Source organism: Salvia hispanica, chromosome 2 (genome assembly GCF_023119035.1).
Source record: "Salvia hispanica cultivar TCC Black 2014 chromosome 2, UniMelb_Shisp_WGS_1.0, whole genome shotgun sequence".
Lineage (NCBI taxonomy): Eukaryota > Viridiplantae > Streptophyta > Magnoliopsida > Lamiales > Lamiaceae > Salvia > Salvia hispanica.
Genome location: NC_062966.1, coordinates 31612861 through 31631929, shown reverse-complemented (window position 1 = coordinate 31631929; position 19069 = coordinate 31612861). Strand labels below are relative to the sequence as shown.

At 36.8% G+C, this 19069-nt stretch overlaps 4 protein-coding genes and 1 long non-coding RNA gene across 6 annotated transcripts; 1 reads left to right on the top strand and 4 right to left on the bottom strand.

Moving 5' to 3' along the window:
- The first annotated feature begins 1165 nt into the window (after positions 1-1165).
- On the top strand, positions 1166-4414 carry LOC125205729 (3-oxoacyl-[acyl-carrier-protein] reductase 4-like). Of its 2 annotated transcripts, none has more exons than XM_048104819.1 (12): positions 1166-1505; positions 1888-2030; positions 2470-2523; positions 2904-2984; positions 3068-3113; positions 3174-3268; positions 3353-3385; positions 3498-3632; positions 3715-3808; positions 3904-3986; positions 4146-4205; positions 4336-4414. In XM_048104819.1, the coding sequence occupies exons 1-11, from the start codon at positions 1343-1345 to the stop codon at positions 4176-4178; spliced, it is 960 nt and encodes a 319-aa protein (XP_047960776.1). In that variant the 5' UTR covers positions 1166-1342; the 3' UTR covers positions 4179-4205; positions 4336-4414. The 2 variants fall into 2 exon arrangements, with proteins under 2 accessions (XP_047960776.1, XP_047960775.1); XM_048104818.1 differs by having other exon boundaries at positions 4327-4414.
- A 63-nt stretch (positions 4415-4477) lies between these two features.
- On the bottom strand, positions 4478-6930 carry LOC125205728 (lysine histidine transporter 1-like). The gene is made up of 7 exons (XM_048104817.1): positions 6612-6930; positions 5860-6243; positions 5394-5787; positions 5198-5303; positions 5030-5121; positions 4873-4941; positions 4478-4794 (listed from the first exon to the last, which is right to left on the bottom strand). Exons 1-7 carry the CDS (start codon positions 6782-6784, stop codon positions 4696-4698), a joined length of 1317 nt encoding a protein of 438 aa, XP_047960774.1. The 5' UTR covers positions 6785-6930; the 3' UTR covers positions 4478-4695.
- A 1590-nt stretch (positions 6931-8520) lies between these two features.
- On the bottom strand, positions 8521-9556 carry LOC125205731. Its single transcript, XR_007173830.1, has 2 exons — positions 9335-9556; positions 8521-8660 (listed from the first exon to the last, which is right to left on the bottom strand). It is a non-coding gene; the product is annotated as an uncharacterized LOC125205731 (long non-coding RNA).
- A 1902-nt stretch (positions 9557-11458) lies between these two features.
- Positions 11459-14208, bottom strand: LOC125208659. Its single transcript, XM_048108312.1, has 2 exons — positions 13253-14208; positions 11459-13056 (listed from the first exon to the last, which is right to left on the bottom strand). The coding sequence occupies exons 1-2, from the start codon at positions 13919-13921 to the stop codon at positions 11782-11784; spliced, it is 1944 nt and encodes a 647-aa protein (XP_047964269.1). The 5' UTR covers positions 13922-14208; the 3' UTR covers positions 11459-11781.
- Positions 14209-16269: 2061 nt separating this feature from the next.
- Positions 16270-18908, bottom strand: LOC125207086 (glyceraldehyde-3-phosphate dehydrogenase, cytosolic-like). The gene is made up of 9 exons (XM_048106295.1): positions 18750-18908; positions 18496-18596; positions 18292-18407; positions 17964-18063; positions 17481-17627; positions 17343-17403; positions 17013-17253; positions 16760-16933; positions 16270-16514 (listed from the first exon to the last, which is right to left on the bottom strand). Exons 1-9 carry the CDS (start codon positions 18775-18777, stop codon positions 16469-16471), a joined length of 1014 nt encoding a protein of 337 aa, XP_047962252.1. The 5' UTR covers positions 18778-18908; the 3' UTR covers positions 16270-16468.
- Between the last annotated feature and the right edge of the window lie 161 nt (positions 18909-19069).

Sequence of the window (19069 nt, the reverse complement as noted above, 5' to 3'; positions counted from 1 at the left end):
GCTAGCTTCTCTTCTTTTTGTTTCTTTCTTACTGTAAAAACTCATTTTCTTATTTTTTCACTCTTCTTTACTTTGTTTTGTTTTTCTTATCTCTTGTCCTACTCAAGAAATTATGTTGATATACCTATAAATTTTAGATTGTACTAGTAATATTTTAATAGAACACATAGTGCACCAATTGCACGTTTAAAATGAAAATTTTAATTCTTCGTCCCATCATAATTAATTAAGTAGTAATTACTAGTAGTATTTCATTTTTAGTAAAAAATTTACTACTCGTATTTTATTCTTTTGCTATCCTTACTTTCTTCTATTTTCTCCTCTCTTTTTTTCTTTCCATTTTGCTTCTAAACACTCAATTTTAATCATAAAGTTTTAATTGAGTTTGTTAAAAATTAAAAAAAAATGGATGTAATAGTGATTTAACACATCATAAAATAATTACAGGAGATGCATAGCCATGTCATAATTGGTAGGTAATGAGATGCATAAATGTAAATTAATATCCGATCGTAATGGATAAACCAGTAGACTTTCTCCTTCATAAGTGGTAAATGGTAATTATTGCTTTTTGATGGGATTTTGCTATCAGCAAAATAAAGTTTAATTAGCTAAGTGTTCCACTCAAGTTTAATTTGGTGATAAATGAACAAACTAAAAGATTGATGATCACTATTAATTGAAGAATAACTACCTCCACAATTCATTAGTTTATGGAGATAGTAGTATTTGACACACCACACATGAAATAATTAAATAAATTACTTGTTCAGAAATAAACTATCTCGAATATAGGTTTTATATTTCAGTTTGATTTGCTTAATGAAATCAATATAGGTTTTATATTTCAGTTTTCTCTATAAATTATTTAATCAAGTTGTCTTAATACCAAACTCCAAAAAATTTAAAATCATCAACTAAGCTCATGTTTGTCATTCATGCTCAAATGATGAACTCGTTAAATCTGTGTGAAGTGTGACGTAAATTTAGAATTATAGTATTAAAAATATTATTAAAATTAATAAAAGGTGTTAAAAAAGTTACGCAACTTTCATTTTTTGGTAAATAATCAGAATTATTTTTAACTTTATTTAGAATATTAATGTTCAAGGACAGGTTCAGGAGGAAAGGATAATTATTTTACTAATAAATCACAAATTCACAATTATCCAAACCGGAACAATTATTCCACCTAACAAAGAAGCGTTGAATTCAGCGGCCACTCGACTCTGAGTCTCTGAAACTGACACTGCCACCGCAAAATCACTCCGACGTCTCATTTCGCCGGTGGCGAATATCTCTCCGTCTTCTCCATTTCCAGCTTCCTCGGAGCTCTCCGGAGATGGATGCTGCTGCCGTGGCTGGATCGGCCGTCGCCGTTTTCAAGTCCGCCGGAGTTTCACTGAAGAAACTAGCCAATTTCCGGGATGTATCGTCGCCGTCTCCAGTGAAGTTCCCCGATTCTCTCAAATTTCAGCACCGATCCGCTAGATCCTTCTCGTCGGGTATTATGAAATGTCGAATAGCTTTTTTTCAGGCTTTGTTATGCTAATCAATCTTACGAGGCACATGATCCGATGTCTATTGCACATATATCGACGTGTTACTATTATAATATGCTCTCGATTTCGGAGATGTAGACTTAACTTAACTCGTAGTAACATTGACAGAACTCTGTTTCTTCTGTGTATGTATGTAAGTTCGTAACCATGGATTTTGTTTGTATGTTGTATCGTTCAGGGAGCACTATTCATTTTGTTGTAGACAGACTAATTGGATTTTCAAACCTATGTGTTTACGGATAGCGACTTCACAGTATGTAATTTAATGCATCACTAGACAACAGCGTAAAGAGGAGGTATCATTTTAATGGACTGCGTGTTGCAGGCATAAGGGCAGCAGCTTCAACAATTGAAAATATTGGAACTGAAGCAGCACAGAATGTGGAATCTCCTGTTGTAGTTGTCACGGGAGCATCCAGAGGCATTGGCAAGGCAATTGCTCTGGCTTTGGGGAAATCTGGTTGCAAGGTTGCTTTCTTTGAGTTATTTTTTGGTTTAGGTTGGCTGTTTTTATTATTGGATTAATGGTTAATGAATTCGCAAACTGTATGTTGCAAGTGAAATTAAATAAACTGGAATTAAGGCAAACTTAATCATAATGATAAATGATATTGATTATCAAGCACGAAAGTTGGGATGTCATCTTTCAAATGACAATGCTGTATGCTAGCTTAAACTTTGGTTGAAAGACGTGGGGTGTGATTGATATCTGTTTTTAATGTCCATCAAATGGTTGCTGGAATGATGCTTGTAGTATTAATCACACGTTGTAATGACTAGAGGATCAAACCTGCTTAACCAATGCTAAAACACTAATTGTTGATGGTAACTAGAACAAAACAAAGTCATGTGTGTTGACTGTTGAGTCACCGGTGCCCTCAAATTGACTGTCGATTAATTGCTGCAGGTTCTGGTTAATTATGCGAGGTCATCCAAGGAGGCAGAAGAAGTTTGCAAAGAGGTAATGGTAAAAATAAGGCATTCTGTATATTTAAATGATGAAAACCTGTGAACAATGTTCAGATGTAAACTGTCAGGATTATGATTATCTCCTTCCTGAAACCCTTAAATCTCCGAGAAATTGATATTAGCTTATTTGGACTCTGTATTTTGTTTGAGCTATTGCTGGAAAGAACTAAGACATTACCATGATTTAAAACTATTTCCATGTATGATATATTTATTGCTTTTTACTATCATCTCAACTTTTTAGATCGAGTTTGGGTTGTTGATATACCATAAGAACTTTATTTCCACCCCTTTTGTTCACATGCTTTGAAACCTGCTGATATCCTTTGGTCTGCGTAATACTAGAATTTTATATTAGTTTATTTCTTGCAGATAGAAGCATCTGGTGGGCAGGCTCTTACTTTTGGTGGAGATGTTTCAAAAGAAGCAGATGTGGAGTCTATGATTAAAACTGTGAGAGATTTGTCTAGTCGCGCTGGTTGTTTTCTTATGAGCATATAGCATTGCCTCAGTTATGTGATATTGGCAATTTGCAGGCAATTGATACATGGGGAACAATAGATGTTATGATCAATAATGCAGGTAGAAAAAATACTTATTATGTCTTCAAATCTACCATTAGATTTATTTTCAAGGTTTCAGGTATAACGAGAGACACATTATTGATGAGAATGAAGAAATCTCAGTGGCAGGAGGTCATTGATCTAAATCTCACTGGAGTTTTCCTCTGCACGCAGGTTGGCTTCTTAAATACTCCGTATACCACAAGGATTAACTCCAAAATCCATGCAATTAATTCCTAGGATTTTAATTTTATGCAGGCTGCTGCTAAAGTAATGATGAGGAAGAGAAAAGTAAGCATATTTCTTCTCCTTGTTCCTCTCACTTTGTTTGCTAATCAGCCCTGGCCATAGTTCACTAAACATGTGGAGCGTTAGACCTTCTCCTTACTTTCCTACTCTGCAGGGAAGAATTATTAATATCTCGTCTGTTGTTGGTCTTGTTGGAAATGTTGGGCAAGCCAATTATAGCGCGGCTAAAGCAGGAGTAATTGGATTCACAAAGACAGTCGCCAAAGAGTACTCTAGCAGAAACATCACTGTGAGTTTGCAGGACTTACTTACATAGCCAACTTTCCGAATTCCTAAACTTTCAAAAATTTTATAGATGCTTCCCACTTCAGGTAAATGCAGTTGCTCCCGGATTCATAGCCTCCGACATGACTTCTAAGCTTGCAGAAGATTTCGAGAAGAAGATACAAGAGGCCATCCCATTGGGTAAGCGAGCACTCTTCTGATCATAATTGAGATCATTCATCTCTCTGGCCATATTTTGGCACAGAAATGAAAGCTCACCATGCTCCTGAATCTAGGACGCTACGGCCAACCAGAAGAAGTTGCTGGGCTAGTGGAGTTCTTGGCACTTAACCCCGCAGCAGCTTACATCACCGGACAGGTAACTTAACATGTCTGCTTACTAATCTCTATTAAACATACAAATTTTCAGCCCTTTGCCCCAGGCCGCGAGTTTGACAACTTTATTATTGAACGAAGCTTTATACATATGATTTGAATTCGAGCACTCTCTCTTTTAACTTTCAATTATATCTTACAGGTACTATCCATTAATGGAGGAGTGGCCATGTGATGTTGAACTTCATTTCTCCCACAGCAGGTTTGGATACTGTTTGTTGTGCTCTGAGTAGTTCTATTAATAAATTATTGGTTGCTAATACGCTCTTCATTCTCCTCCCTTTTTAAACAAATTGATGATGATTATGAACACGTCTTTTTAGCTTATGCAGGAGAAGCTCACTGCTTTTGAACTAAACCGATTTGAAAGATATAGGCAAAGTTTCGAATCGTCATGTTTGATTTTTGCTATTGAAGTTAGTAGTCGAAATAACGTCTTATTATACTATTCGTCGAATATAATGCAACTCAAACGAAAAATAACTTGGGAAATCATTAAGAATAATTTGAAATATTCATCATCAACAACAAAGCTATACCAAAGAAATGCAAAAAATGATAAGTTAAGCTTAACAAATGCTGTTCTAGTCAATAAAATGCTAGGGCTGGAAGCTCAACCTAACTATGAGCAAAACTAAATAAAGTATCTGAAAAATTCTTAAGTTCAAGAAACTATTTTCGATCTTGAAAAATCATTGGTAGAATTTGTAAGTTTTGGCAGAGAGAATTATGTTCCTCAGCCCTCCAATTGGTGCCAAAATCATCAGTGTAACTCCAATCACAATGAATATCTGAAACAGTCAACAAAAGTGAGACCAATTAACCATCAATAAGTGAGAAATCATCATAATATTCAATTTAAAACTTACCCAATTGATCAACCAAGAGAAGCTAAACCTCGTGGGCTTCTTCAAAATGAGCCAGATGATGCAAGGAAGCTGCAAACAGAAAAAACAGTATGGTGTGAACTTGAATGCCTTGTATTTCAATTTTATTTTCTCAAAATGTATGGTGTCTTATACTCACAAAGTATGTTGTTGGGGCCAAAGCAAATCCACCAAAGAATCCAAGCAAACCACCAAAGAAGGGGAACGTCATGCCTATGAACATGGTTATGCCTGCAAAAATTCACCAATATTAAAATACAAACAAATAAAAATACAAATACAAAAATCTCTTAGATTGAAGCCTTACCAACATATAGCATACGAGTGGTGAAACGTAGTACCCCCGAAGGCTTAAACTTCAATTGCTTCACCAACAAAGTCTCCATCATATCAAAAACAGGCATTGCATATATCTACACATATAAAACATCAATCAAATTTCAAGAGTCCCATTAAGGAGTATAAATAAATACAATAGTTGGTAATTTTTAAGGAGATGTAACCTGGTAGCCTCCGACAACATGGATGAAAACAAACATGTTGGCAGATGCAATGAGCCACGCAGGCTTCTCGAGTGTTATCAAAATGTTGTCATCGACTGTGTCTCCAAATACGTAATACCCTAAAAATGCAACCGGGAAATAGCATAAGAACACCACGAAATAGGCCAGGATCACCCCCTTCCACATTGGCTTCTTGGACGGTTTCTCCGGCGTGGATGGGATGGTCGCCTGAATCTCTAGCACCACGTTGTGGCCAGCAAAGGCGAAGGCGATGTCACCTAGCGCATTGAAGAAGTTAAAAGTATTCTCCATTGGGTTCTTCCCCCTCAACGCGTACGACACATGCTGTGGCGCCCCCTTCGCCAGAGACGTGGTCCAAGCGATTGTGGAATAACTGAGATGATAAAAGTGAAATGAGACAATTTATGGAAGACGGAGAAAGTGTTTTGCAGACAAGTTAACTTACACAAGGGACATGACAGCGGCAGCTAGGGAGACTGCGGAGATGGAGTTGAAGTTGGGGAGAAAGGAGAGGACAAACTGGACGGAGGCGAACATCATGATGAAGTAGGTGAGTTTGATGTCGTGGCAGTTCGGACAAACGGTGTTGTGGAATTTCTGCAGAGACTTGCCGCCGGTGACCATGTAGATGATGCACGTGCTAACTTCCACTACTATTTGTTGAGGTAGCACGATGTAGAGCCCCAGCTTCTCGCCGAAGGCGTGTTGCCCTAACTCATGGTACCGGTCGAATCGTTTGCCCGGAACCATCTCGTGCATCTGCACCATTTGCCATAGCGTGTACAAAGTGATGATCCACGATAGCACCATGATCACACTACCCGGTCCCCTATATAAATAAAACCGAACGTGAAACTCGACCCTTAACTAACAAAACCCTAGAAAACGGACAAGTTTAGAAAAACGATGAAGCGAAACTAAGTTGGTGCGTGTAAAAATCATAACTATGAAAAAGTTATTATAGTGTGATGAATTGTTATTAGAATTTTTTTTATCAAAATTTGAACCTTAAAAGCGTTATATTCCGATATATGAAACATTCAACTGGAACAATAAACAAAATTTCACAAACTAAATGTTAAAAATAATTATACACCCAAAAATTGACAACAAAGTTAAATTGAAACACGATGAACTAGATTTAAGAAGAAAGAGTTACAAAAATTAAACAAAAGTAATGTGAAAGTGAAAAAGTACCATCCCATGTTGGACATGGCATAGGGCAGGCTAAGGACGCCGGCACCGACCATGGCGGTGACGTTGTGGAAGGTGGAGTACCACCACTTGGCCGTCCGGCTAGAGGTGATCGGAAGCCACGCATCGATCTTCTCCTCCTCCGTCATCTCTCTTTCCACTCCCGGACCCTCCATATTTTCTACGTAACCACCAACAAAATCTAGGATTTTTTTCTTTTCTACGTAACCAACAAACAATCTAGGAAATCTAGGATTTTCGAACTAGCTACCTCTGCGTATTTATATTATAGTTATGATCAAAGATTTAATATATTTATAGACAACAAAAAGATATCTATGAAAGATATGGAGGGGGAGTGAATTTAATATATTTATAGACAACAAAAAGATATCTATGAAAGATATGGAGGGGGAGTGAATATCTTTTTAGATTAAGTTCAAATTTTAAAAAATTTATTAGAAGTTTACCTACACAAATTATTCAAACTGGGCTCTAATTAGTCTACATATATATTGATTTAATATATTTATAGACGACAACAAAAAGATATCTATGAAAGATATAGAGGGGAGTGAATATCTTTTTAGATTAAGTTCAAACAAAATTCGGTAATTTTAAAAAATTTATTAGAAGTTTAGTTACCTACCCAAATTATTCAAACTCGGCTATAATTAATCTATATACATATATTGTATCCATATTTTTAGATTAAGTTCAAACATAATTCGGCAATTTTAAAAATTTTATTAGAAGTTTAGTTACCTACACAAATTATTCAAACTCGGCTCTAATTACTCTACATATATACTGTATGATAAAAGATTTTATATATTTATAGACGACGACATATCTACGAAAGATATGGATACCTTCAAATAAAATTTGGTACTTTAAAAAATTATAAAAAAAATAGAAAAAATATGAAAAGTTAATTTGTAAATCTAATATCTGTAAATTGATAGATTAGATTAGAATATTTAATTAATGTTGATTTGTATAATTTGATTTCTCACTGTGCGAATAACTTATCATATGAATATAGTATTTGTTAAAATATAAAGTATACTCCTCCCATCCGAATAGGAGTCTCAATTTTTCATTTTAATCCATCCGCGAACATAAGAACTATAAATGGTAATAGGGTCCTATTTTCACTAACTCATCTCACAATATGATTTATATGTGTAGATATAAGGAACACTTTATTTTTCAAATGTGCAAAATAATAACAACTCACCCATATTTATAGTCATTCGTTAATTATTCTAGAATTCTCTACTAAAGCATTTCTAGTTAATTCTACTAAAGTATCTAATGTTTTCATACCTAATTCTTGATAATTCTATTACTACATAATATCAAGATATTTGTATTATATAATATCTAAATATTTCCTTTGCAAAAGTCAAGTTTATTTATTTATATATCGAAGTAGTCCGTGTACAGCCGTTGGGTAGCCTCGACATGGTCACGGTTGACCAAGGACGCCGGATTGGCCTAGGGACCGTCTCCTTCTCCTCCCGCTCTCACCGACGACGTTCTTCTACTCGCATTGCGTATTCTAACATGGTTCGATCCAAATATTCCAAGATTTAATAATACATATAAACATATTTGACAAATTTTATAGGGCATTTTAGAATTCAACATGTTTTGACTTCAATAAAAATCTAGCACACGTGTATATGAATTAGAAGGTTATATTTTGTACACTCCATACATTATAAATATTAGATTATTAAAATGTAACACCCCGTGACTTATGGACTTACCAAAAATAAATTTAAAATTTAAAATAAACAATCCACATGTCAAGTAAATAAAACACACATATTATATAAGCTCAAAAACCAACATTTATCAAATACATATTTCAAAACATTCTAAATCATGGTGGGACCCTTTCACCACTCTATATATTATACATTTATCTACATGCAAAAAATGATGAGGAGGAAAAGGTTGCCAAAATGCGTCAGCCGCTGACCTTGATAACATGTGGAGTTCTTACGACCCATGTCAACGAATAATTTCACTGATATCTTATTCCTGAAAAATTTTAGTGGTTTATATGAGCCACATCTCAGTGTATATAAATCTTACCCTTAATTCCGCACCCCAGATATCAATATATTCTTTAACTAATATATGTAAGAATAACCAACAAATGTTAGAATCAATTTCATGTACATATGCATATACCACTTTGTTCAGTTTATTATTCTGTGACAAGTCAAGCCTGACATCTGCCCGGAATTCCATTGTATCATGACCCGAAGGTCTCATTGTCATTGTACATATATATGACCCGTAGGTCTCATTGCCATTGTATATATGACCCGTAGGTCTCATTGCCATTGTATACATATATATGACCCGAAGGTCCATTGCCATTGTATATATGACCCGTAGGTCCATTGTCATTGTATATGACCCGTAGGTCCATTGCCATTAACATCAGACCCAGGACATGACTGTCACAGATCCTCTTTAATGCAATGATTCAAATAATTCCAAAATCATGTGCAAACATATCAATTGCACTAATCACATATTTCTATCATATAATTCATTTCACATATCCATACCATATTCCACCATTTATATCAAATAACACATAATTATATCAGAGTCACATCATATAATCAAATTATTCACTTTATATAACACCTAGCAAAGAAGCACATAAAACATGTAAAATTAAAAGTGTGATTTATACACACCTGATTAAAATAGATAATCTGGTAGAGCACTTATTCCTGTTTTTCGATCTATAACACTTGATCTTGTTTAACATTGATCCTGTAACTTACCCAAGTACTTGTTTCTTTTTTCCATTCTACTTATGTGCGCATGTATAAGGAGGAGACTAAGACTATTTTATATCAGAAATTCCATTTTCTTTCCTCTCATTTCTTTTCTTTCTATATTCCTCCCCCTTCCTCTCTTTTTTTTTTCATTAACAATTGTAACACTTATACATACTAGCATTAGATAAACCGACTTACGCAAGTAGCACTTCAAAAATTATACACGTGGCCTACATGTGTCTTTGTGAGAAAGAAAGTAACTTAATATACATATTTGTATAAATAATAGCTTATGAAAGTATCGACTATTCTCATTCTTTTATTTAATTTCTTTCTAATACCACTAAATTATATCATGACTATTTTTATATTTAATACTTATTAAATCTATTTATATTTTATATCTACTTGAATCACTATACGTGTACATATATCTTATTCCAATTGCATTTAAACAATTTATTCTACCAACTACACATGTTCATATATGATCCTACAAATTCCTTAAGACTAACTTATATACTTCCACAATAATTATTTAAGACTAAGAGTGTCAATCACCTTCAAAATTTTAGCTTGCTAACCTTGAGAAGAATTTTATCCCTCGTTTTCTTTTCATCCTTCTCTTTTTTTTTTCTAAAGAAACTCTACTATTTTAAATTAATTCACCATCTACCTTAATAGTAAAATATTTAATACCCTAAACTTTCTTATAAGATACACTAATCACTAAGCGAAGCAACTATGAGACACGTTTCTAACCACATGTCATTACTAGGAAATTCCCTTTTTATTTTCTTTCACATTTGTCAAGGTATATGACTAGTTTTATATTTATCTGCATTATACCTATATTCATACACTTTCTAATGAAATTAGATGATTGCATACTGCATAATTCATTTTTCTCAAAACTAACATGTAATATATATACATATTACTATATTTCATCTAACATATTTATATCATTTGTACTACAAAGCTCGGTAATAAATGACCTTGTCCCAAAATAGTAGCACAAATATACAGTTATGCAAAATGATGCATGCTTTGGGGCGGGGATATCACATAAAATATCAAAGAGGTTATCAAACAAGACCAAAGAATAGATAATTGTATGCTTAGGTCCAATCCTTGGGTTAGGCTATTTGGTTTCAGCTTAGCTCTATTTAGATTGTGGACTAATTAGATACGCGTTAGTCAAATTATATATTGGATCAAAAATTTTAACCTTAATCCATTAAAATTAACGGATTATTCAAATTACCATGCAAATTTTAGATTGAACTGACATCCCTTCTCATGATACTTCCCTGTAAGTATTTGAAAAATCAAAGTATTTGAAGATCAAAGAGTTAGACTTCTACTCAACTTGAGTCACCAATGCTATCCTATCACAATAAAAAATCTCTTCAAAATTTTATAATGGAAAATGCAATTAAATACTAATCCCTCCATAAAAATACCATAAAAATACGTACTCCCCCTTTATAATCCCTCAAAATTTTACAATGGAAAATGCCATAAAAATACGTGCACTCCCCCTTTTTTCTTCCAAAAATATGTGCATTCTATTTTTGTAAAGTTATCCCAATTTAGTATCTTTATACATCAACTTATTTACAACTTATACAACTATTAAATAGCTAACAACGTGAGTCTCACTATATAGTAAACACCACTTTAACTAGTCTTCTCCCCTCTCTCTACCAATTTTGTCTTAATTCCCGTGTCATATCAATTGCCCACATTTTTATGAGACGGATGAAGTACTTCATTCGTGCCTAAAAAGTGTTGTATAAATTTTTAGTTAGATACAAATTTTAACGCACAATAAGTAAAGCAAGAGAAAAAAAGAGAAGATAGTTGAAGTAGTATTTGTCAAGAGTGCAGTCTCCATTATTAATAGTATTATATTTCTAAAATTAGAAAAATCATAATTGAAATGACTAAAAATGAAATAGTACATCCACTGGATGGAGGAATAACATTTATGATTAATTTATCAAGCATTTATTCATTAAATAACACATGGTATGGGTATTTGAAAACAAGATATATTGGTGTTTGGATGGCATAACAACTATAGTCGGTGTGACATATATGACGATTTCATGACTGAATAATCTCGAGTTCATGCCCAAGTAACAATTACTACAAAACACCAGCTAAACTATGTCCTTCGCCTAATAGGAGAGACCCTTATTAACTATAGTTGGTGACGTGACGACCTCATGATTGAAATAACCCTCATGATTGAAATAACCCTCGAGTTTAAGCCCTGACTTTCCAATGAGACCAATTAAATTATGCCGTAGGATGCGGACGACCTCTTGACTGAAATGACCCTCGAGTTTTGACTACACCACATCAACTAAACTTCGCTGTTTCTCCATTCTTCGTCCTTGCGCTTTGATCGAGTTCTCGATCGCGAGGCCATGACCACCAAAGCAGAAGTAGTTGTTCATCAACCCCAAGTTGAACGAGCTACGCTTCTTCAGCTTCATCTTGACCGGTTCTTCGTTGAAGTAGGGGGACTCGTTCAAGCTCGAGGGCCCTGCGCTACCAAAATCGACACTCACGACCGGAGACGACCACGACGAATGGGACAAGGCACTGCATGGCGAACCGAGGTTCGATTTCGGAAGCACCTGCCGAGCATTGTGTGGCAACCCTACACCAAATTTCTTCTTCGAGGAAGGACTAAGAACACTCTCCTGCACAGACAGAATCCTCTTGTTACTTGGCGTTGAAAACTGCTCTCTGAGCGAAACAGGGCAGTTTTTCGTGCTCCGTTGGATTCCGCGTGACTCGGTGGAACAGCCACTGTCGATGCTCGGAGACGAGACACCGACACTTCTCCGCCGGCCTCGGCGGAGCATGATCTTGAGACGGCTCGTTGCACTAGTCATAGAACTCGATTTCTTGAGCTTGGACGAGCTAGGTCGAGGCGTGGACAAATTCTCGTCCGAGTAGCCACAATCAGCGCTCACGAGCTCGGAGCTATAGTACGCTCCGTGCTCGAACCCGGTGTACAACACGATCTCCGCATCCGGGATCCGGAAGGAAGTCCCGGGACTTCCTCCGATCCCACGCATCCTCAAGTGAGCACTCCTCACCGCGCCATCCTCACGCCCGCACACCCCTCCGGCCGAGACCAGCCTCCTGATCAAGATCTCAGACGAGGCCGATCTCGGCCGTTGCTTGAGAAGATCAAGAGGAGTGTTCCCATCACCATCAGCAAGGTTCACATCTATGTACCTAACCGAAAGCAACATCTCAACAACATCAGATTGAATGTTCTCAACCACAGCCATGTGCAGAGCAGTTCGGCCATCGTTGTTTTGGACATTGACGATCTCTTCGATTCGTACGAGGTCTCCACCAACTATCTCCCTCATCAGCTCCATCTGCCGGTCCACACGCCTAAAGCTCGGCGTGTGGAAGCCCGCGACCGCCATGTGAAGGAAGGTGTCGCCGCAGTTGTTGGTGCGCATTGCAGACGAAGGCGAGGCCGAGACGAGCACCTTCATCACGGCTAGATGGCCGCGATAGGCCGCGACGTTCAACGCCGTGTTGCCTCGATCATCCTCGGAGTCGATGATGTCGTAGGAGGATATCAAGTTTTTTACTATCTGCATTTTTACCAGCAAAACATATGCATTCAAGATTGAGAATTTTATAGATCACAAAATCTAAGCAATTCTATAATTATTAATTACTCAAATTGTTTGATAAAACTATGTAAAAACAGTAATTTTTCAACAAATTAATTTAGTCAACATTGATAATTTTATGATACTATAACACAAAATTTGACAAAGATTTCACCTGAATTTGGCCTCGGCCGGCGGCGGCGTGGAGCACGGTGGAGCCCAGCGAATCCCTAAATCCCAAAACATCCTCACCATCACCCAAAAGCTCCTCCAGCACCGCGGCGGCGCCGCCTCTCGCCGCCGCGTGGACGGCCCGATTCATCATCTCCCACTTGAAAACCGGCGAGACCTCCCCGCGCCTCCCCTTCTCCGCCATCGCGGAATCGAAAATCAGCCGGAAAACCTCCGCGGCGCCGCCGCGCGCGGCGGCGTAGAAGATATCCGTGATCCCATACTCCCCTTCCCCGAAGACCAAGAGGCTGTCCCTCTCCAAGAGCTCCTTCACAAATTCCAAATCCCCCGCCGCGGCAGCGGAGTAGAGGAGCCAGCCGCCGTAGCCGGCTCGGATTAGGGAATTGTGGGCCCCGTTCTCGCAGTCGCGGAGGAGTTCTCTCGCGACGGCCGACCGGCATTTGGAGACGCCGGAGAACTCGTCGTCCCAGACGGATTCGAGGCGGCGGATTCGGGGGAGCGAGGTGAGCTTGATGAGGAGATTGGGGTCGAGGTGGAGGAGCTCACGGACGAGGTCGTAGTGGCCGTTGGCGGCGGCGCAGTCGATGGGGGAAGCGAACCACCATTGATCGCCGGTGCTCTCCCATCTCAGAGGGAGGAATTTCGGTGCCATTTTGAAATTCGATGATCAAGATTTGATTTTTATTTCGATTTTATAGGGAAATTGGATCGAAAGAATGGGATTTTTGAGATTTGGAAGAGAATGTAAACAAGATTTGATTTTTATTTGTATGAGTTGAGACAGAGAAATACAGAGCTATTTTCTGCAAATGTAGATTCTTTGCAGGTGAAGTGAGAAATCATAACTTAAATTCCAGCTTCTCTCTTTTGGTGGGATTGTACATTTGTACTGTAATATTAAATGATTTGGATTTTGTTGAATTTGTGAAACGTAGGAATTATTATTATTGCACTGCTGTTTCTCCACTGAATTTATTAACATCTGTTTCTCTCTCTTGAAACAGAACAATAATTCCAATCGCAAATCGGCGCTTTCTTGGAAAAAATGTCTTTGCATGCCTCAACAACTAGTACTGATATTATTTTAATACGATTGATCTAATAATTATAAATTCGATCTGTCTTAGTAGCATAATATTAATGCACATTTGTCAGATATTTATGATTTATACAATAGGATTTACTTTTTAAAAATGGGATAGTGGAAAAATGATGTTCTTTTAGGTAGTTAGTAGATAGTCGATGGAGAGTGAATCAAATTAATAGAATTGACTTTGGAATTAGAAAATTGGTTGACAGAGGAGAGCATAGGTATAGTATTCAGTATTCACCGACGGTCTAAGAGGATTATTTTTATTTGTCACAACGGCGATCCATTCTCCTCGTCCTTTCGTGTTCACCTAAATTAGGTGCATATTATTTATTAAATATATATATGTGCGTGTTCAATTATTTTAGGATAATATAAATGACAATATGAATTATAGAATATGTTGGTAAAGAATCTATCTTGCATCCAACTGTAATCAATACTTTGGAAAACGGAAGAGAAAAGGAAAGTATTGATTTAGGAGAGACATAAATATGCTATTAGTGAATACTACTGTACATTACTACTATAATTGATTAGTCGATTGTCTATGCATGATTTTGAGGTTATCTAGTTGGATAGATTTTGTGAGGATATAGGAGATGAGAACAAATATATAAAGATGGCAAGAAAATGTTTAATAGACTTTTTCAGATTTTGGAAGCAAATAATTTGGATTTATGAATTTCATTAAGTTGTGACTGAATAATCCGTCAACGATAGGTAACTTATTGTTGAACATTCCATGTGAATTTCATATTTTAGTCTTTGGGGTTATAGGCATGATCTTGAGTGATGTGATATTTCGTTTTCCCATTTATTTGTTGACTTGTGCAATGGCAATATCCATTCCATTATCACTTTATGGTTAGAAAATTGACTATTAATGGGAGTAGATGCAATTGGACTAAAACCTCTAGGCCCATAGGTTGGACTCAACTCTAAGTTCTTATAGGCTTAATAATAAGCCCACATAGGCCCAATTACAAGGGAAAAAAACACTTTTTTATGTTGAAAATCTTGTTAAGTGTCCAATTTTTTACGTTTTTTGCACATTAACAACTCGTATATACATTTAAGCGACAAAAAATTCAAAATGCTTTTTAAGTTTATCAAAAATTACATTTCAATAATTCAATCCCTAGTTGTACGGGGATATATCCAAGATTGGCGTTTCTCAATCGACAATTCAAAAAAATTTACATGTAAATAGAAGAAAATACTCCCTCCGTCCCCTATTAGGAGTCACTCTTTGACCGGGCACGAGTTTTAAGAAATGTAAAGAAAAGTTGGTTGAAAAAGTTTGTGGAATGTGGGACCCATTTTTTTATATTGGTTTTATAATAAAATGTGAGTGAATTAAGTTAGTGGAATGTGAGACCTACTTACTATTTATGGTAAAAATGAAGGGTGACTCTTAATTGGGGACGGACCGAAATGGAAAAGTGTGACTCTTAATGGAGGACGGAGGGAGTAAATTTTAAGGTGGAATGCAAATTAGCAAGTAACACATTTGAAATAAAGTGATTTCTAAGTATGCTTGTAGGGATAAAAGAAATATACACTTTTATATTATTCTTTTACTTATTTTCTTTTCACTATCATTTTTGCAAAACAACAATTAAAAAAAATGCCTCCTTTATATAATATAGTGTGATAGAGGAAATAGTATCTTATCCATATAGACAAAGATTTGCAACTCCGGTGATTCCACTTTGTGGCAATGTGCTTTAGTATTGAACACCCGTGTGGCCGTGTTCATGTGTTCATGCCTCCGAGCACGGCTTTGCCAATGCTCTGATAACGCGACCCAACTATGACCGGGTGGGTCAACAACACTTCAAATAGTTATTATATTTTCGTGTATTATGTGAGACCCTAAATTTACAAGAATAAAGTGAACTCCGAAATAGAATAGCATGAGATCATTATTCATTAGTAGTAATAAAGTATCAACAATGGCAGGCAATGGCGTGATACAAAAGATCAAGACAAGCTAAGCTTGCTGCTCCCACTAAGCAGCTTATTGTACAAGCTCGACACGATAAAAGCTCGTAAGAAAGGTAAGAAGCAATGCCCGCCACGTAGACTTCCACGCTGGCATATCCATCATGCCACTGACGCCATGTGGACGATCAAATCGACCACCCGAGAACTGCAATAACATTTTGTCAACCAAAATTTCAATAACAAGTTTTTACTGCCTATGTCCACCAAAATTAATCTCTATTTATTTATTGTAAGTTTTTTTCTTTAATAAAGTGATTTTCATTTTCTACTAAAAATACTTCAACCATATTTACTTACCGTCGTCTACTTTTTACCAATTTTACATTTAACACGTGGATGAAAGTAGTATTTATTTTACGAGTAGGAGCTCAAAAAAGATTGGATTTTTACCTGTAACCCCATTCGTTGTCGTACCAGGACACAAGTTTGACGAAATTGTTGTTCAAAGCAATGCCAGCATTGGCATCGAAGATGCTCGACCTGCTATCACCGATGAAGTCCGTCGACACCACATCGTCTTCCACGTATCCCAATATGCCCTTCAGCTTGCTCTCTGATGCTTCCCTGTCAAGTCCACACACAAGCAAACCACATCAATATTCGAGTCAATTGCTTCCTCCCAAACCAAACCAACCAAACTCACTTGATGGCAGCTTTGATCTCATCATAGGTGGCCGCCTTCTCTAGCCTCACAGTCAGGTCCACGACCGAAACATCAACAGTTGGGACCCGGAACGACATTCCCGTTAGCTTCCCATTCAGTGCTGGAAGCACCTTCCCAACAGCCTTGGCAGCACCCGTGCTGCTTGGGATGATGTTGAACGACGCTGCCCTTCCGCCTCTCCAGTCCTTGCTCGATGGACCATCAACCGTCTTCTGTGTGGCTGAACAAATCGCACGAGGAAAATTAGAGGAACTGCAAATCATGATCAAGAACATAATAACAATAAGACGAAAAGTTGCTGCTTATTACCCGTTATAGAGTGGATGGTGGACATTAGGCCCTCGACTATACCAAACTTGTCGTTGATAACCTGCAAGAAGCCACAACCGTAATTAGCTAAGCTTGTTGGGATGATCTCGGAGAGATCAAGTACTAGTTGTCACTAACCTTGGCCAACGGGGCAAGGCAGTTAGTCGTGCAGCTAGCATTCGAGACAATGTTTAGCTCAGGCTTGTATTCTTTCTCATTCACTCCGACAACAAACATGGGAGCATCTTTGCTTGGAGCAGAGATCACCACTTTCTTAGCACCACCCTGGTTTCAATCCATCAACCAAAGGCGCCCGTTAAGAACATAATACGAAACTAAACTGAACCATTGAACCAACCAGCTGAATCGAAGGCCAAGAATTCAAGGAAGCTAGACTATACTATACACAATCAAATCAACTAATTTCACCCAAATATAGCAAGAATGGACATGAAGAATCCATAGAAATTAGATCATTCATTATGCACAAACCAATCAACCAATGCACCTAAAATATGGCAAGAGTGGGAATGATGAATACTCATCTTGCAGAATTACTACAGGAATGATACTTATAATCCAAATCCGAAAACCGAACACTAAAATAGAAAGAAGATAAACCTTCAAGTGAGCAGCAGCCTTATCTTTGTCTGTGAAGACTCCAGTAGATTCAACAACAAACTCAGCACCAGCTTCAGCCCATGGAATCTCCTCAGGATTCCTAGTTAATAGCAACAAACATAAAATCTCTTACTACCAAATAAGTAAAGCAATGTTACACATAGGTATGATTGAGTGTAACTACACAACAACACATACAAAACCAAAACCTTTTCTTTTTCTCATTGCTACATGGCACATATAGTATAATCCAAATATATCAACAGCTAAGATGATAAAAAAACATAACATAATTTATAAAGAAAAAAAATTGAGAAAAAAAGACTACCTGCACTGGAATACTTTGACAGAATTTTCACCAAAAAGAAGGGTTTTTTCATCCTTCACCTTAACTTCATGATGCTTCCATTGACCATGCACACTATCATACTTGAACATGTAAGTCTGCACACACAAATAAAATATACAAACAATCACAATCATTTCAATAAGTTAAATAAATCCCAGCAAAAAAAAAATCATGTAAAATTACCATGTAATCAGTGTTGATAAATGGATCATTGACAGCAACGAGCTCAACATCATCCCTTTGCAGAGCAACTCTTGCAACCAAACGCCCAATCCTCCCAAACCCTGATGAAAAAATTGAAAAAGATTCATTTTTTATTGTATATTAGCAAAGCCCTTTTCAGATTAATCAGCAAAATGGTAGAGCAAGAGAATAAAAGCTCATGTAGAAACCATCTAACAAATGGAAAGATACCAACTTGAGCTAGAAAATCTTACCATTAATCCCAATCTTGATCTTTCCCATATTCTAAAATAAGAAAATGATAAAAGCAGAGTCTTGAAATGAGTTTGTCTGTGTGAAAGAAAAGCGGAGAAGAAGAAAGTTATGGAGAGTTGTAGCGAAGGAAGGAAGAGTTTATTAAGGTGCTGAAAACCGCCTTTTTTGTTATTTCTTTTTAAAAATGAAACGAAAATTCGAGCACTTCTTTTAGACTTAGATTCGACGTAATAAATTACGATTATCCAATTTAATTCTTGGAAAACAAGTCAGAATTTTCCATTTACAACAAATGTTTGTAAGAATGCATCCAATTTAC